This window comes from Osmerus eperlanus, chromosome 19 (assembly GCF_963692335.1).
Source record: "Osmerus eperlanus chromosome 19, fOsmEpe2.1, whole genome shotgun sequence".
NCBI classification, from domain to species: domain Eukaryota; kingdom Metazoa; phylum Chordata; class Actinopteri; order Osmeriformes; family Osmeridae; genus Osmerus; species Osmerus eperlanus.
In genome coordinates, this window is record NC_085036.1 from 13,892,887 (window position 1) to 13,909,500 (window position 16,614).

The 16,614-nt window shown below is 43.9% G+C and overlaps 1 protein-coding gene across 2 annotated transcripts in view; it reads right to left on the minus strand.

Moving 5' to 3' along the window:
* The window catches only part of tenm1 (teneurin transmembrane protein 1), a 101,845-nt gene that overhangs the window by 51,918 nt on the left and 33,313 nt on the right, over positions 1 to 16,614 (minus strand). For both annotated transcript variants that reach the window (XM_062485706.1, XM_062485705.1), the window contains exons 4-5: positions 7,961 to 8,189; positions 4,052 to 4,290 (exon numbers count right to left, since the gene is read on the minus strand). In XM_062485706.1, coding sequence (XP_062341690.1) covers positions 4,052 to 4,290; positions 7,961 to 8,189 — 468 coding nt within the window. The remainder of the gene's footprint in view (positions 1 to 4,051; positions 4,291 to 7,960; positions 8,190 to 16,614) is intronic.

Genomic DNA, 16,614 nt, shown 5'->3' on the forward strand with positions numbered 1-16,614 from the left:
AGCCTAAGAGGCCTTCCCGCTCGTTACCACGGAGACTCAGGCAGGAAAGGTGGCCTGTGTTCCAGCCGCTCAGTTGCTAGCGGATCATTTAGACACGCGGGCCGGTGTAATTCAGCCTCGACCACTTCAAACCTTTTCCTTAGTCGTCTGCCTTTCAGAAAGCAGGCCCGACTGGGAAAGATCTTAGGACGCCTGCTCCCAACTAGCTAGCCAGCTGAGAAGTGAAGCCTAATTAGAGACTAAGTAGTTCATGGCAATTTGCATTTGTTGAACATATTCAGTGGATAATTGATAGTATCTGCTTCTTAAAAATGCATAATGCATAAAATGATTATGCATTATTATAAGACTAATCAAATTAAACACTTAAAAAGTCCTCTGCCTCCAAATATAACAACTTGAAGATGTTTTGTTTGAATTTGTTGGGCAGACAGCTACATTAGGCTTCAATCACAAGCAGAGATGATGTTTACAACACAACCAGAGCCCAGTACTGTGAGCAGCAGCGTCTGCATTCACAGGTCAAGCAGAGCAACCCACGGGTTTGCTTGACCAGCTTCAAGGACAGAACTACACAAGTAATACTTTAAACTACTCTTCAAATGCGAGGTGTAGGCTAACAGAACGTGTGTGTGTGTTGTTGTAACTACACCTTGTACTTGCTACAAAGACAGGAGAAGATAAGACTTTGCCCTTTAAAGCACCGTAGACCTAGATAGCTATTTTCAGCTTCAAACCAGAGCTCAAACGCCTTGAGCTTAACACCAGCCAATTATGACCCATCAATAACAGTTATCATCTGACAGGCAAGGCTGCTACCCAGCTAGTGTAAATAGCTGGGAATAATTAAATCATGACACATAGATGCGATTTTAGGGAGGAGGGGGGGGGGGAGAGGGGGTTAGATTCCTCACTTGACCTCCCACCCTGGGCCTCCCTGGTACCCTGGTCTTAAAGCAGCTACAAATAGGGGCTTTATCTATGTGATAGAGAGATTACTGGGGGCATCAGTTTGCATTATTCCACATCGGTGCCCTGCGGAGATCTGTGGGAAGACTTTGGGGGGGGTGATGAAGAGCAAGCGCTGGATTGGATTCACAGCAGGGGGCTGGACGTGGAGGATCCCGCTGCAGTGTGGTTTCCACGCAGGGAAGCTGGAGACAGTTCCTTCTGCTGTTGCTACTGAGGCTGTAGTGGATGAGTTCCTCCCACAGCACGACCGAAACTACAACTGCAGCACTCTCTGATGGCGCTCGTTGTCGTTATTTACACAACAACAATAGCAGTAGTGTTTGTAAGACAAAGACTAATTGTATTCACGTCCTACTGTTTTCAAAAATGGGTTTCAGTAATCGAAACGATAAAACACAGCTTGAACTGCTCATTAACGCTAAAAGGACACAGTCACCTCTGACAGCAGCAAGTCATCTTAAGATTAGGATCTGCTTAGTCAGGCGAGGCCGTACACTGTCACCAGAGGGCAAAATATGAAAGGGATGTTGGCTCTTTATGTCTGAATGCCAAGCATTAAGAGTCTTTGTACTGGTAGACATGAATAAACGTTCTCTCTGGGGCTGGATCCTGGTAGTTCAACTTCTCATGAATAAAGGACAGGCTACTTCACAACATCAGTGCCATTAATATCTGACCTCCCGCTTCTGTCTTCCAGGTGCATCCTGTGTGTTCGGTAGAGCTGTCAGTTTCAGTAGAGAATGGCACTTGATCTAAACTTCCCTGTACTGGGGGAAATAATTTACTGGCCGCCCTCTGCACCCTATCCTTCGCTCTCTTCAAAAAGGGCATTGTTTGGTTTATGGAGCCATGGCCAGAATACTAATAAGGAGCTGAAGTGAAAATAGATCGATCAATATGACCACAATGAGGCATGAAAGGTCTGCTACCTTCAAGGCAAGTCGCCTGGAATCATAAATTCCTCGGCTGCCCGCTTTCCTTTCAACACTGAGACTTTGACTCGGACCCTTTGACATTAGTCAGTCTCATTGATCCAAACACTTTTCAGTCTATTAAACCAATACCACAGCCGACAGCTATCCGTTACAGTGCCCTAATGAACTGAAAAAATCAAAACGTTTAATTTTCTCCAAGGAATATTGTCCCCCCCGCTCTGAGTTGCAACCTGCCAATACACCTTGGAGAGAGAGATATCTGAGGTTCATTAGACTTTTGTTATCCTCAATACACGTGATAAAAAAAAAACGAATCAAAAGGAATCTGAGTTTAATGCTTATAAGTTATTACACTACTAAACATCATGGGAAGATATAATCAATTGGCAGTTTGGAGAAGTATAGCAGTTAGAGAAGGCTCTGAGACTCCTTTACCACACGCACACACACACAGTGCACGCCACACACACGCCCACACACACACACACGCACACACACACACACACACAGTGCACGCACACACACACGCCCATACACACGCCCACACACTCACACACTGGCAGACAGAGGGCAGGAGAGACATCAGTGGAGCGCAGGCAGCATTCTGACTTTGAAAAACAGACCGCATTAACTTTTCAGCAGATAACATTACCTCAGGGTTTCTATGAGTCGTCCCATATGACGTTGCCATTCAGTCGTAGGAGGAGGAGGAGGGAGAGGAGGGGGAGGAGGAGGAGGAGGAGGGAGACTAAGGAATTAGACACATCTGCCTCTCTGGAGTACGACTGAAGTTTCGTAGCTTATGGAGTTGTGGCTTCCTCTTCCTCAGAGGCTGGGTGGGTGACGTGCTTCCTCTTCCTCAGAGGCCAGGTGGGTGACATGCTAGACCAGCTGGAGTCACCTTCCTAGTCCTCCCCCCTCTTCCTAACACACTGGTGACTCTTCTGTGGCATCTGTGTGCGTCTCCCACAAATCTGTACGTCCACATGTCCCCCCTGTCTCTCAGACACCCTCGTCCGGCTCTGAGGAGGCCTGGCTGGGCAGCTGGCCTGGCTGAGGGGACAGGGGTCCAGCTTGGGTCTGAACATGCAGACGAGCATCCGAGCCGCCATCTTGTAAATATCTCTTGAGAGTCTTGAGCGTTCATGACACGTTTGTGAACTCGCTCGAAACACCTTGGTGAGGTTTCGTACTTCGTTCCTACCTTTTCTCACACCTTTTTGGTTCCAATTATTCACACAAATTAAATTATCACGAAGACCTCTTTCCAATAAAGTGTTTCCACTATTTTGGTGTAAAACAAATAACTCAGACTTAACCAATAACTTTTGCTCTGTATTCACCCTAATGTTGATCTGGTAATGTGTGCCCCTACAGACAGACTTGTGGGTAACAGTTTGGTAAGGCCCACCTTAGTTATTTATCTGACATTATGAACAGCCCCCACATGATTCCTGATGACAGCACATCTGTTACAAAACTATTTGGAATAATTGCCTGATAACAGCCAGGCTTAACATTTAGGCTAATTTAATTCCTGTTCGAAACTCAAGACTCAAGCTCACATTCTATGCTTCGCTTATGGGCCACGGCAAGATTATGGATTTTTATAGTTGTTGTTTAAAATGTGTAATGTAGCAGAGGGAGATGTGAGAAAGCAGCAAGCAGTTAGAATGCAGTCAAGGTTTGACTGTGACAGTTGAGGATTCAGAATCTCTTGTCTGTGCACACAAGGGCTGAACCGTTGCCTCTGAAACGGCCTTATTAAAGAAGCGTTAATGCATGGTCATGCGGTTTAGCAAACTGCAGGTCTAAGGATCCGAAATGGAGGTCTAAAGAGCTACATCCTGCTATGTGTTGCATTTCCTAAGATCTTTATTGATCCTAACAGTGGCAGCTTAAGGACTTCATCTCAATTAGGAGAAACACACAGAGACCTGTGGGTAGCAGGAACCTCTGGAAGCAGCTCGCCAAGGACAGGATGCTCTCAGCCCAACAGACAACAGATTAAAAGACAAGGCCTTCGCTGACTTGTTATTTCACATTAACATACCAGAACGATCAATGCGCTGTCAGCCGGTGACAAGCCAACAACAACAACGCCATAAATAAAAGCACAGGGCGCTGAGGAGCGGGGGACTTACCGATCACGTATGTGAGAAGCAGGGCCAGGGCGACGGTGATGGCTGTGGCGCTCAAGGCCGTGCACTTCCAGTTGCAGCACTTGTAGGGCTTGTTGAAGGTGAACATGGGCCTGGAGAAGGTGGCCCTGGGGAGGGGGCGGGGGGGCGGGGAGTACACCGTGCTGGAGGTCAGGGGGTAGTTCTGACTGGCCGCGCTGAAGAGAGCCGATGAGCCGGAACCGTGTTTGAACAGGAAATGCCTGAAACACATCAAGAACAAGCCAAGTGAGCATGGCGCTGGACACTGCAAACACAAAACACACACTTGTCATGGTAAAAGGTGTTAAGGTAGGGTGTTTGTTTTAAAATAATGAGATTGCTGTGTATGAAACAGAGAGAGACCGACAGAGAGAGAGACCAACAGAGAGAGAGAGAGAGACCGACAGAGACTAACAGAGTTTGAGATCAACATTTGGTATTAAATTCTCACACCTGACAGTGATGCTGAACACTGGGCTCACATTGATTTATGCTAATGCAGAACGGTGGCCAATTCCTCTTCACTGTGAACTTGACCTTGGAACCACTGTCTTTATCTAACAAGCTGGAGGCAACTACAGTGGCCCGGGAATAAACCAGCGCACAACAGCTGGAACAGAAAACAACCCTAGCTCGGGTCGCTAATTAGAAAAGGTTTTAATACCATTAGCCAGTATCTTTTAAGTCTTCAATTAAGCAGTGGAGAGTGCAAAGGTCAGCTTTAGAAAAGATTATATCACAAGGCTTAATTGCCGAACCGTTTTTCATAGACGGCGTAATTAAGTTTAAGTACAGTTCACAAAGGAATGAAGCTATCGGAGATGTGTTTGCGTTGTTGGCCTAAGCCAGTGGAAGCACGGCATCCTCTGGGAAGACCTGGATGTTAAGTAGTTAGTTTCAACACACTGCCTGGGGTCAATCTACACCGTGTGTCGAAAGGCCTAGTAGTTCGATTGAACAATATATGCCGTAGTCTGTTCAAACTTTTGATTGGCAGCACTATATTGGATAATACTGAAATGGCCCATGCAATATCATGCAACATTGTCCAGGCCCAGATATGAAGATGTAATACAGTCTGGATAGACTTGGGGACAATGCTATTGAGCTGCTACTGTGGTGCTGACACTTGAGAAATTAATTATTAAGAGCAAAAACAGTCGATGGTGACCAATCAATTCATGTCTGAGTGTAATTCGACGAAATTAGAAAGAATATGCTTGTGGTCTTGAATATGGTCATTATGCTGATCTGACAGAAATACGTAATTGCATTGATGTTGGGTCAGTGCCATATTATCTGTCTGTGTGTTCTCAGGGTGGTATCGACTCCGCTTTCACAATCTTAGAAAAAGCTGCTTCCGTGACCAGAAGGAAAGGGCTGGGCTTTGAAGAGGTTCTTCTGAAACTGTCTGGCCCCTCTGTTGAGATCGTTAGCCGTTTGGCCCTGGGAGAATGGTCACGGTCTGGCAAGGCTTTCTCAGTTATCTTCTAACATTGTTTGCGGGCGAGAGCAAGTCTGTCATATCGCGAAATTAACAGTCTGGTAAAACAGATTTTATTCTTTACGGTGTTAATTAGAAGTCAGCTATCGTATGTTTAATTACTCTTTCACTTATTCTGGTCATCTTATTATTTCTAGCTAGTGAGACTTGCCATCACAGGTAAAACATTTAAAAACATGTTATGTCTCTGGTGTAAAGTATTTCTTGAAAGCTGCAAAATACTATGTGTTGAAAGCCTGGTATCAAGTCATTAAGACGCAGGGCACTAAACCAAGCTTGCTCGTGTCCTGACAAACATTTTCGGCGACAATTTCAAATTCATTCAAATTGACAATAAGCGAACTGCCAGGAAGAGGTATTGGATTGCAATTTGCTGATCAACAGGAAAGCTCGCATTTATTATGTTTGAATATTGACCTCAGATTTCGCAACACAGTTCATTTTTGGAGGGCATCCTCATCACCTTGACTCAGAAACGGTGACTTTCACCCCTGCTCCTAGAAATGACCACTGTGGATTTTTGTGGGGAGGGAAAATCTGAGTGCTGGGGGACTTTACACCAATGTCGAAAAGAAAGTTTTAACTTGTAATGTTCTTTTGTGGTTATGTAGCCCTTTTTACACGCAAGCATGTCACAGAGGGCTTCACATACGCCCAAAGAACTGCCCCGCAACCAACCTAAACCCTCAAGGAGGGTTTTGTATCCATTCTACAGTAGGAGCGTGGTAAATAACGTGATGCTAAAGGAAGGATGGTCTAGTAGTCTGGCCTCTCACTTACACTCATTACTGCCTCAGAGGAGAAGCATGGAGTTTCTACATTTCCTTTCAGGAGATCTACCCACTAAGGTTAAGAAACTCAATTAAAGCAGCCTAGTCTCTGCGTGTGCAGGGCAGGCCTCTCTGTGGTGATACTGATACTGCTCTTCTAATGTGTCTGTCTCTCTCCAGCAACATGCCTCATGCTTTTAGTCCACAATGAAAGTTGTTTACGTTTAATTGCATCACTTATTTTCAATTTTAAAGATATCTGTGGAGAACTAAGAAGAAATAGGTTTGACAAAAGTATACAGGCCAGCAGAGATGCAGCACCATGAACAGGCTGGCTACTTCTCTACGTCTACACTCCAATTTCATATTTCTGGGACAAACTTTAGATGGAGAATATTTTTTTTTTTTTTTTTACCGCACTCAACCTCATTTTCCATTTTCAACATCTTCCAGCTTGTTATCCAATTGGTTTTCATGCAACAGCACATCTTTCCAAACACAATGAGTAAGTCTTTACAAGCCACAAAACACACAAAGCATTCTCTGATTAGTTGTGTTCAAAATGAACCGAGGGAGATTGATGTGGCCGTGCTTCTGTAATTGAATGTAGTCGTCCATTTTCTGACAACGACGAGGGGAGAGATGCAGAGCTCAAAGCAAGTTAATGGAGTTTCTCAACCTCTGAACTACCCACAATGCCATTTTCTATTAGAAGAAACTTAATGGATTTTAATTCTGCATTTTTTTTCTTTTCTTTTTGACCGCCGAAAACAAAAAAGGAATGAGAAACTGTGACATCATTTGGAGGTCTATTTAATTTCAACTTTTACCAATCACATCTGTTAGCATTGATGACTTCCCTTTGGTTTCAGATCAATTAGTGGCCTTGTTAACCTGTGTCACAGTCCCTCCCCTTCCCTCAGTAACTGTCCTCTACTAAACCAAAATGAACTAATTGCTTGTTACCTATATTCTATACAGCAATTATTTCAACACCTGCCAATGATTATTCACTTACTGTACGCCAACTGATGTCAAGGAGCTATAACGCCCAGGATTACCCTGAAGCATCTGGAGGAACACAGACTTATCCTGTTAACTTTCTTTATTAGCTTCCTTCATCTGCAGGTGTTTTTGTGTGGAAGTGACAAAATAGGGTTGGAATGGAACGTTCTCTGGCTGTGAAATCAATGATTTGCTGATTGTAACCTTGATTTGGAGCTGATTATGAATCAGTTCATATTACTTGTGTTCTTCATCTCCTTTCAAAAGCCCAGTTCTGAATCTCATCAAACTGTAATGATTAAGCTGTGCACCTTCAAACCTCATTTTGATTTCACAATATTTTTAATTTCCTAAGTCATTAAACAAGTCTGATATCCTGTCAGAGGGCCTTTAGTAAACATCAAAGTGATTGCCAAAAACCTGCTTTTAATAACATTTCAATTCTCTATCCTCATTGCTGCCTCTACTCCTGGCTCTTCCAGTCACGGCAACACAACAACCCCTGAAAAAGTGAGCCAGCGAGGGCCTCTGGTGAGTCACACAGAGACAACCATCCCCAGAGAGTCAAAGTCCTGTCTCGGCTCTGACGACAGGGCAGGGGCAGGGCTGTACCTGGTCTCCAGGGGAATGTTGCTGTTGAGGGCCCAGCTGTTGTGGAGCTGGCCCCTGTCTGCCGGCTGTGGGAGGTCTGTGTCCTGCTGGCTCCGGGCTGGCAGGGTGTTCCTCTGCAGGGCCTCCGAGATGTGAGGCGCCGGCCGGGCGCATGTGCACGCGTGCGGAGGAGGAGGCGGCGGAGGCAGCGGTCTGAAGGTGAACTGGGCCGGGGGGCTGCCGGGGATATCTGGAGGAGGAGAGGGAGGGAGACATAGTGAGGATAGCAAATCATGAGGGCAAACTGGTTAACTTGTACAAAAACCTTTTTTCCTATAGAGAATTCTCGGTTATTTTCTCTGGCTTCTACGGTATCGGCGCTGCCTCAGACTGGGCGTTATGAGTCTAGAGGTTCAGCAGGATGACTTTCCTGCGGGAGTTTGACATGTGACAGGATGTCACTGAAGCAGATCAGAAGAGAGGCAGGGGTGCCAGTGTCTCCAGTGTGGAGTTATCTCTGGATGGCAGTGAAGGCCTACAGACAGCAGGTGTGTCTTCGCACCCCGGAAGGAGACCAGAAAGTGGCAGACGTGAAGAGATCGAGTTTGTACTCAGGTGTAACTCATAACTCTGTCCCAAAGGCTTACACAACAGGATCTCTGTTAAATTAATTAAAAGTTAGACGAGATTACATTAAATGATTTTCTATTTCTAAACTCAATTAAAAAATGTCCTTCCGACACTATTCTTTTCCTGTGTGATGGAAAGGATTTTGTTGAATTTTCCGATGCAACAGCACTTTGGGATGTTTGAAGAAGTCTTCCAAGGCCTTTTCGGTTCCCATTTGCAGTATTGGTTGACGGTTTCTAATTTATTTCATCTAAAAATATCTTTTTGGAACTGAGGTCTCCAAAAGAACTTGAGGGTGAAGACAGAAATCCTCAGGCAACATATTATTATTGTTATTGAGTTTTTCCGTCGACAGCTGCTTGACCAGGAGTGTTTCCCTCAAATGCAGACTGATGACAGAATCACCAGATTTCGCCTGAGAGGATTAATTGAATCACATTGATTTTGTTCTGTGCAACTGCTTCCTTACTATCAGCGTTGAGATGCCAGGCTTCATTTGTAGAGCATTATAGAATAAATGCAAATTAGAGTAAGGGCCCCTAGTAATCAGATAAGAGCACTCCTCTACATTGATCTACTGGTTGTTCCTCTATCATTTCCCTTTAGAGTATTGATACCTACCAGGTAACAAAGTATACCAGATCAAGGAAAATGATCATGACGTTATTGGAAACTCAATCAGACAGAGGGAAATGAACATAGTAAATGCCATGGATAATTTCTATGAGAAGAAAAACAACCAATTACTTATGACGTGGTTTACGACGGTTAAGTCTGCTGTTGAATGGAAACCTGAGAGACTGCCTTTACTATAACTACTGTATATGTCGTTGTGGCAATCTTCATCGAGAACAAAGAATAAAACAACATTGTTATTCAAAAAGAAGGAAAAATAAACATGCCTCATTTATTTCTGCAAGGTTCCATTTTTCACCCAGCTACAATGGCAGAAGACAAACCCTTTGAAGTGTGAACCACGGGATCTTTGAGAAACAGTTAGTGTACCTCTGAAAGGTTTTGTGGAAAAAGCTTTCATTTTGAGATTGCTCTCTAATCGTCCACATTCAAAAGCTTCTAAAAATCTAGCTTTTAACGTGTCCTCCCATTTACTACATATGACTTAAACTCCATTTCCGGAACTTTCCTTTCAAAACGCACGCTTTCAGGAGCGAATCTCTGTGGGATTGAAAGTGTCTTAAAAGTACACCTGACCCGCTGCAGTTCCGTCTCCATCTTTGACAAATGTAAATATAGTGGGTCATACTTAAACATGTATTATTAAGACGAGCCAATTCAGTGATCCTCTCAGATACAGTACACTAACTGCTCTAAGTGCTGCAGGCACTCTGCTGGCGGACAACAATGCATCGGAAAAAACAGTGGAAGACGGACGTTAGTACACACAACGCTAACTCCAACAGCTCTTTTAACTTGCCAGCTTGGCAGTTGGCATAATAGGCCTATTTACTGCCAGCCTCTCTTGTAAGTGTGTTCTAATAACCCCATCACACATGCATTTATCCAGAGAGGTGAAAGGGCGCTGTTCTTTGGAGCAATATAGGAAGGAGCTTGGGTAGGTACAGGTTAGGATCAGAAGCAAGGGTCTATGCCAACGGCCTCACCACCCCCTAAAAGTAGTGAAATTGTATTTCACAGGATTGTTTTCGGACATGCGGCAGAAGATGTGTAAAAAGGTTTCCTGGGGAAGACGTGCTGGACTGGGCTGTTCTGGACATTTGGAGTGAGGTGTAAGGAGACATCATGGAGGTGTGAGACCACTGACATGCTTGTCCAGAGAGAGAACCAGTGGATAAATGACCTCGTTCTGGCTCAGTTTGTCGTCAGGCGTTACCGCCTTCCTGTCTTTTCTTCTCATCTTCCAGGAAATGACACACGACCACAGGCACTATATTATCATAATTTGGTAACTCTTGACTTGTTGATAACCCTGTGTGTAAGACACGACAGAGACATGATATCAATATAAATCACCATATCACCAAAACGCGGATCTGCCTCGGAATACGTCCCAAAAATATATATGAAAAAACGCTATTGCTGAAACTGAACTTCACCGACACTGGTCACTGGTAACCCCAGGTCAAATACTGATACGGATTTCTATGCTGGAAGACGCTGGTACAGACTTTTACAGAGGATCCTGCATTACTTTCAGAGGAAAGGCAATGTGGGTTGAGAGAGTAAGCCTATTAGCTTCACCTGGAGAGCAAAGAGCAGAGCCAGTGTCTCAGCAGACGAGAGGGGACCAGAACAAAGAGCCGGGTCCCACAGCCCCCTTCACCCTGCGTCTTTCAAGTGCTGCGCTGGGTGCATTATGCATGGGCTTCCTTACTATTGACATTTATACTTCAAAAATCACCTTCCTTTGCACAGGGAGATGGGAGAGAAGGCAATATAAGGCAGTGTAATGCTGGCATTTTCAGCAGACAAATCATTCGGCTGTGTGTGTGTGTATGTGTGTGTGTGTCAGGAAGACAGTTTGAGGGACTGATTCAGACATGCAACTGTGACATTTCATAAGAATGTCTTGAAATAAACCGCCTATCAACAAATCTCCAGACATCCTTGATCACCTTAGTTATCGTGGATGAACAGTCAAATCACATCCGAGACAATAAAGACAGCAGTAAGGCGTTGAGACACAAACAGTCCTCCATTACACAGAACATTGTCTCTGTTGTATCTTGATATTGTAAATCACTAAGAGGGCAACTCGTCTTCCTGTTACCCTTTTCTCCTAAATCGTTCCTCCCTTGTGGTTGGTGTAAATACACACACCATTCTGCTGTTGGTTTCAGAAGGAGACTTGCAAAAGATAAGAATAAGCTGTTAATGTCAAGGGTTTCAAAAGTTTTTAATAACTTATTTCACCACAGGTTCTCTTTGTTATGGAAATGACTCTTGGCATATTGGAGGGCACATCAGCAGCGTGTGAGGAAGTGGCTCCACACACAGCATCCTGCAGCCCTACAGGTGAGACTCTCATGCCTTCTGCTCCTGGAGTCCACTGCACCAACCTCAGAAACAACAACAATCCATATGGCATCTGACTGCAATTATAATAAATAAGGAGCATTAGGACATTTTGCTCAAGGCCATGATTATACTAACCTAGCACCAGCAGAATGAAAATATGAAAACTCAAGAGAGCGCACATGTAGGCTATACACTCTAAAATATGAGTGTACTCACTGTAGCCTATTCACCAACAGTTCATGTCCCTGCAGGAACCACATGAAATATACCTGGAGGAGGTGACTCTCTATCACACTCTCTCCCCATTAGCGATTTGGTCGTAGGCTACATTCTTTTTTGTAGGCTGTGTTATTCATTAATTTTGCACAAACTTCCCAGCCGCCTTAAATATATGTATTTTTCATCATGGCATATGTAACGTATGTTAGATAATACACAGGAGATGGTAGATTATTTTACTTCGTTTGTTTTCATACCATCTTATGTCACATGTTTGATGGTGTTTTCGTTGCTGTAGTAGACATAGACCTATTCGTGGCTTTTACTGTATACCACGACGTTGCCATAGAAAACCCGCGCTTGGAACCGTTTGTGACCCAGACCAGCGGTAGCATCGGAGACTAAACAGTAGTGGCCTCAGTCAAAACACCTGCCTGGAACACCCATGACGAGATCCCACACGCATATCCTATATCAAGCAGCACAACAGGAATGGTCACAACCAGGTTGAAGCTAGCGACAACGGTAGCCTACGGACATAGTGTCACCCATCAGGCAGAAAAGCACATCAGATGGCGGACAAGTGAGGAACACAAAAACACTTTAAATCCGGTACTCGTTCTAAACGCAATAAAGGCGAAGGGAAAGGAGCCGCGCGCTTTCACAGCTCTGGTTATTGGCCCTGGATGATACCGCCGAAACAGTTGTAATAATTCAGGTGAGAAAAATTAGTTCTGTAGCAGATGGCGTGTCAGTGATAACGTGTCACGGCTGGCGGCTGGACTATTGATCCTCCTGTATAAAACGATATACAAAGGTCAGGGGAAGTCTATCCGTTTACCCTCAGTATTCGTTTACTGCGTGGCTAGATTGGCTGAGAGAGAGAGAGGCCATTGTGTGAAAGCCGTTTGACACAATTGGGGTTGGACCCCGTTTTCTTTTTAGCCAGTAAATTTTCCGTTCTCAGATTCATGGGGTCTTTTTACGGCTCCTCTTTTCTCCCTACTTATCTGATCTGACATGCATTATTTACTGAGCTAGCTTATCTGGGCTGTACACACGCACAAGCCGAGCACTTCTCTCACTTGGAGGAAAGGCATGACCAGCATAACAAGGTGGAAATCACTAGATCACTCAGATGCAGAGGCGCAGGTGCTAATAAAAACAAAATAATTAATTGGATTGATAGGCAGGAATCAATACATCATAAGAACATTTGTATGTAATAAAAACAAACAGGCATAGGCTACAGCTTGTTTTATAAATCCAATTGTATTTTTATGTCAACATTTGTAGAGAGAAAGATCAACAGGAATCATGCATTCAACAATCACCAAATCTTAACTAGTTTATCTTAAATAGCCCCCTCCTATCTCTTCAATCTCTCTCTCTCTCTCTCTCTCTCTCTCTCTCTCTCTCTCTCTCTCTCTCTCTCTCTCTCTCTCTCTCTCTCTCTCTCTCTCTCTCTCTCTCTCTCTCTCTCTCTCTCTCTCTCTCTCTCTCTCTCTCTCTCTCTCTCTCTCTCTCTCTCTCTCTCTCTCTCTCTCTCTCTCTCTCTCTCTCTCTCTCTCTCTCTCTCTCTCTCTCTCTCTCTCTCTCTCTCTCTCTCTCTCTCTCTCTCTCTCTCTCTCTCTCTCTCTCTCTCTCTCTCTCTCTCTCTCTCTCTCTCTCTCTCTCTCTCTCTCTCTCTCTCTCTCTCTCTCTCTTCCTCCCCCCCCATCTCAGTATAGTATATTTGAATAATTTCAAACATTAAAATGCATGTGCACTTCCAGGACCAAAAATCCAATGTGGTTCTTAAAGCTAATGAGATATGAGTTACAAATAGGCTACATTACCTGCCTCACATTTGGTTACTTTCGAGGTTAGCGAGCTATCCGCGCAGCTCATTAAAGGATTAGCTTGCTAGCGAACGACTGGGAAGCAATAGCGAACTGAGACAGAATCGCACGCTCCACAAACTTGCATCCAAGATTAGCATTTCAAATTTTTATTAGGCACCCATGGTTCCCACACCTCAAATGTCAGGCCGAGGACTGAAGGTTATCTGTCCAGTTGGTTGGACAGATAACCTTATATAAGATTTTTTATATAAGATGTATATAAAAAGAGAGATTGAACAGTTTAAGAAGTTGGCAAACTGCGACCCACAATACTGTGCTGAGCGCTAATAAATTACAATTACTCCAAGCCACCACTTGTTAATTTGAAAAGAAACACGGCAAGTGCTTCAAAACTCTGGCCTCTTTGAACTGTTCAAAGAGGCCGCTGAATTCTTATTTTTGGTATTCAGCATCTGCATTGCCTACATGCGGTTTGAAAACAGCGCCTCGGTTGAAATACTGTGCCATATGGCCATGTTGAGAACCAAGATCGAGTCCAGTAAGGCGACAGATTAGATTCAAAACAATTAAAACAGAAGAGTAAGACATCAAAGGTAAACAAGTAATGTGTCCAGTTGCTTCTTAGTCTGCAGCTCATCAAGTCACATCTTGGACAAACATAGTCCTTCACATGACTCATCCTTGATTTTGAATAACAAGGAGATGGGAAGAAAAATAGAAAAGCCCTGATTCAGACAATTAAAATAGCTATTGATCGGCGAGGGCTGTTCGACGGGAGAGTACCTCACTGCAAGCGGACCTTCCGTCTCTGACAGGCCTGCTTCACCCCCGCCTCCTCTGCCTCCACTGCCTCCACTGGGATTGGCAGACCTCAAGACGTGCCTGACAGACGTTGACACCCTATATTACTTTATCAAACCATTATTCACCCTCCATTAAAAGAGAGAACTTAACAGACCTCCCAGGAGGCCTCTCCAGAAGTGACAGCCCTCTACGACCAGATATGACAACCTTGGTTTGAAGGGCAGAGCTGTCAGCAGTTGACAATGCTCTGTGTCGGCCAGGCCAGTAATAGCCCTCCTTGTTTGTCAGAAAGGGAGAGGACTGCAGAACAGGCATCCAGCAGGGATCCAGCCACACAGAGGAAGCTAGGGACCACTGCCCGTGTTTAAGCACAGTTCAGAAGGCCACAGGAAACAAGTGGAACAACCGCTACAAGCAGACCCCTCCTGTGTGTCCAGCCAGCAGGAGGAAGTCACTCAACAAGCGAAACCTCAGAAAAACAGTTTATTTCATAGATGGCGGAAATAGTGTGTGTTGCTCCTGAGATGGTGGCAAGATTGTGCCACACATTTCAATAATTGAAAAGGTTAATTAAAAAACTTTGCATGCATCCAACAGCGAATGCCTCTGTCCTGGTTCGCAATTATCTAGAACTGCATTTCCAAACAATTTGATACTGAACTGCTTTCTGATTGGGTTTTATTTTTTATCAAGAAAACTTGCCTCGTGTTGATTGTCCCACTGAGAACATGACTCAGAACTGTTCCATAACAGGTAGAAAGATTTATGTGTGTGATAACAAGCAAACTGTAAAACAGTATCACAGGCTGTTTGATTGATTGAGACAGCCCTGTGTTGTCTTGTTGAAAGTCCTTAACGACCGACAGCAGCAGAGCCGCAAGCCTGTCACCCACATATCTCTTCCTCAACACAAACAGCAAAGTGCTACTTCTAATGCCGCCAAGAATGTAGCCTCGACAAAACCGTGAGAGAACAATGTATTTTATTGTATTTTATTTTTTGAAAGGTTGAAAATATATTTTCAAAAAAAAGTTACGTTATGCATGAGACAGAGGGAGTTAGTTATGTCACATGACTGAGAATAGAGATATTCCTGGCCATATATGAGGGAGATGTTCAAAATTGTCTGTGTCAAAAAGGATTCCTGGCGAATGTCTATAGTGTCTTTTTCTATTAATGTATTGATATGATTCGAGGTCCAGTTACCAGCGTGACACCAAAACAGGTAGTAGTAATAGCTACTTTTTACTTAAGTATGTCAGAACCCACACTTCTTTACTTTAACTTGAGTAAAAAAGTATAGTCAGCTTTTACGACAGTATTTTTAAATATGAGTATCTGTACTTCTACTTGAGTGAAGGATGTGTGTACTTTTGCCATCTTTGCCCAACTTCGTTAAAAAGACTCTTCAAATGTATCTATATTCTTGAGACACACGTCAATGACGATGTAAAGAAATTCTCACTTTCTGTATTGAATATGCATGCAGAAACTAAATGGAATATTTTTAACAAGTCTCCAGCTTCCTTCCTTCGTTTTTAACCCTCGCTTTCAGAAGCCGCAGTGTGCCGTTCCTGCCTACCCAAATCCGTTTTTATCTGAAATGATGTCCCCATGGGAGCTGGGATTAGCTACTGTGTTGGTCTCCTTCTGTAGAAGGCGTCAAGTTGTGTGTCGAGCTTCCTCTCCTTTTAGTATCAACAGTGTCACGTGGGACAGAAAACTTATCAAGAGACGCTTGCAGTGATTCCACCGAGCTAGCGTAATTCTCGACATTTTCACAACGTTGTTCTTCCGACACTTTCACAATGCTGCGACACCTTCCCAAGTCATGTACGCAAAGCATTATAATGCCACATTATCACAAATTTAACTGTGCGTGTGAATTCTAAGGAGACAAACTATTTTGTTTATTTGCAGGTATAATTAGCAGCCTTTTGAAGAGTTGTGGTGAGGTGTGTCTGAGCTAAGTAGCAGCTATGACAGCTCAATGCAAATGGACCTGTATTTAAGTGAGCCACTCATTGTTCAGCACCTTACAGTACTGTAATTACAGATACATGTGGGTGTAAGTGCTTTACCTCAATTTCAGAGCTCATTGATTAAATTAACAATATTGTGCATTCAGCAGCGTTCAAATTCATCCGCCTAAAAGTCTTTTCTCCATATTTGCTGTGCGGT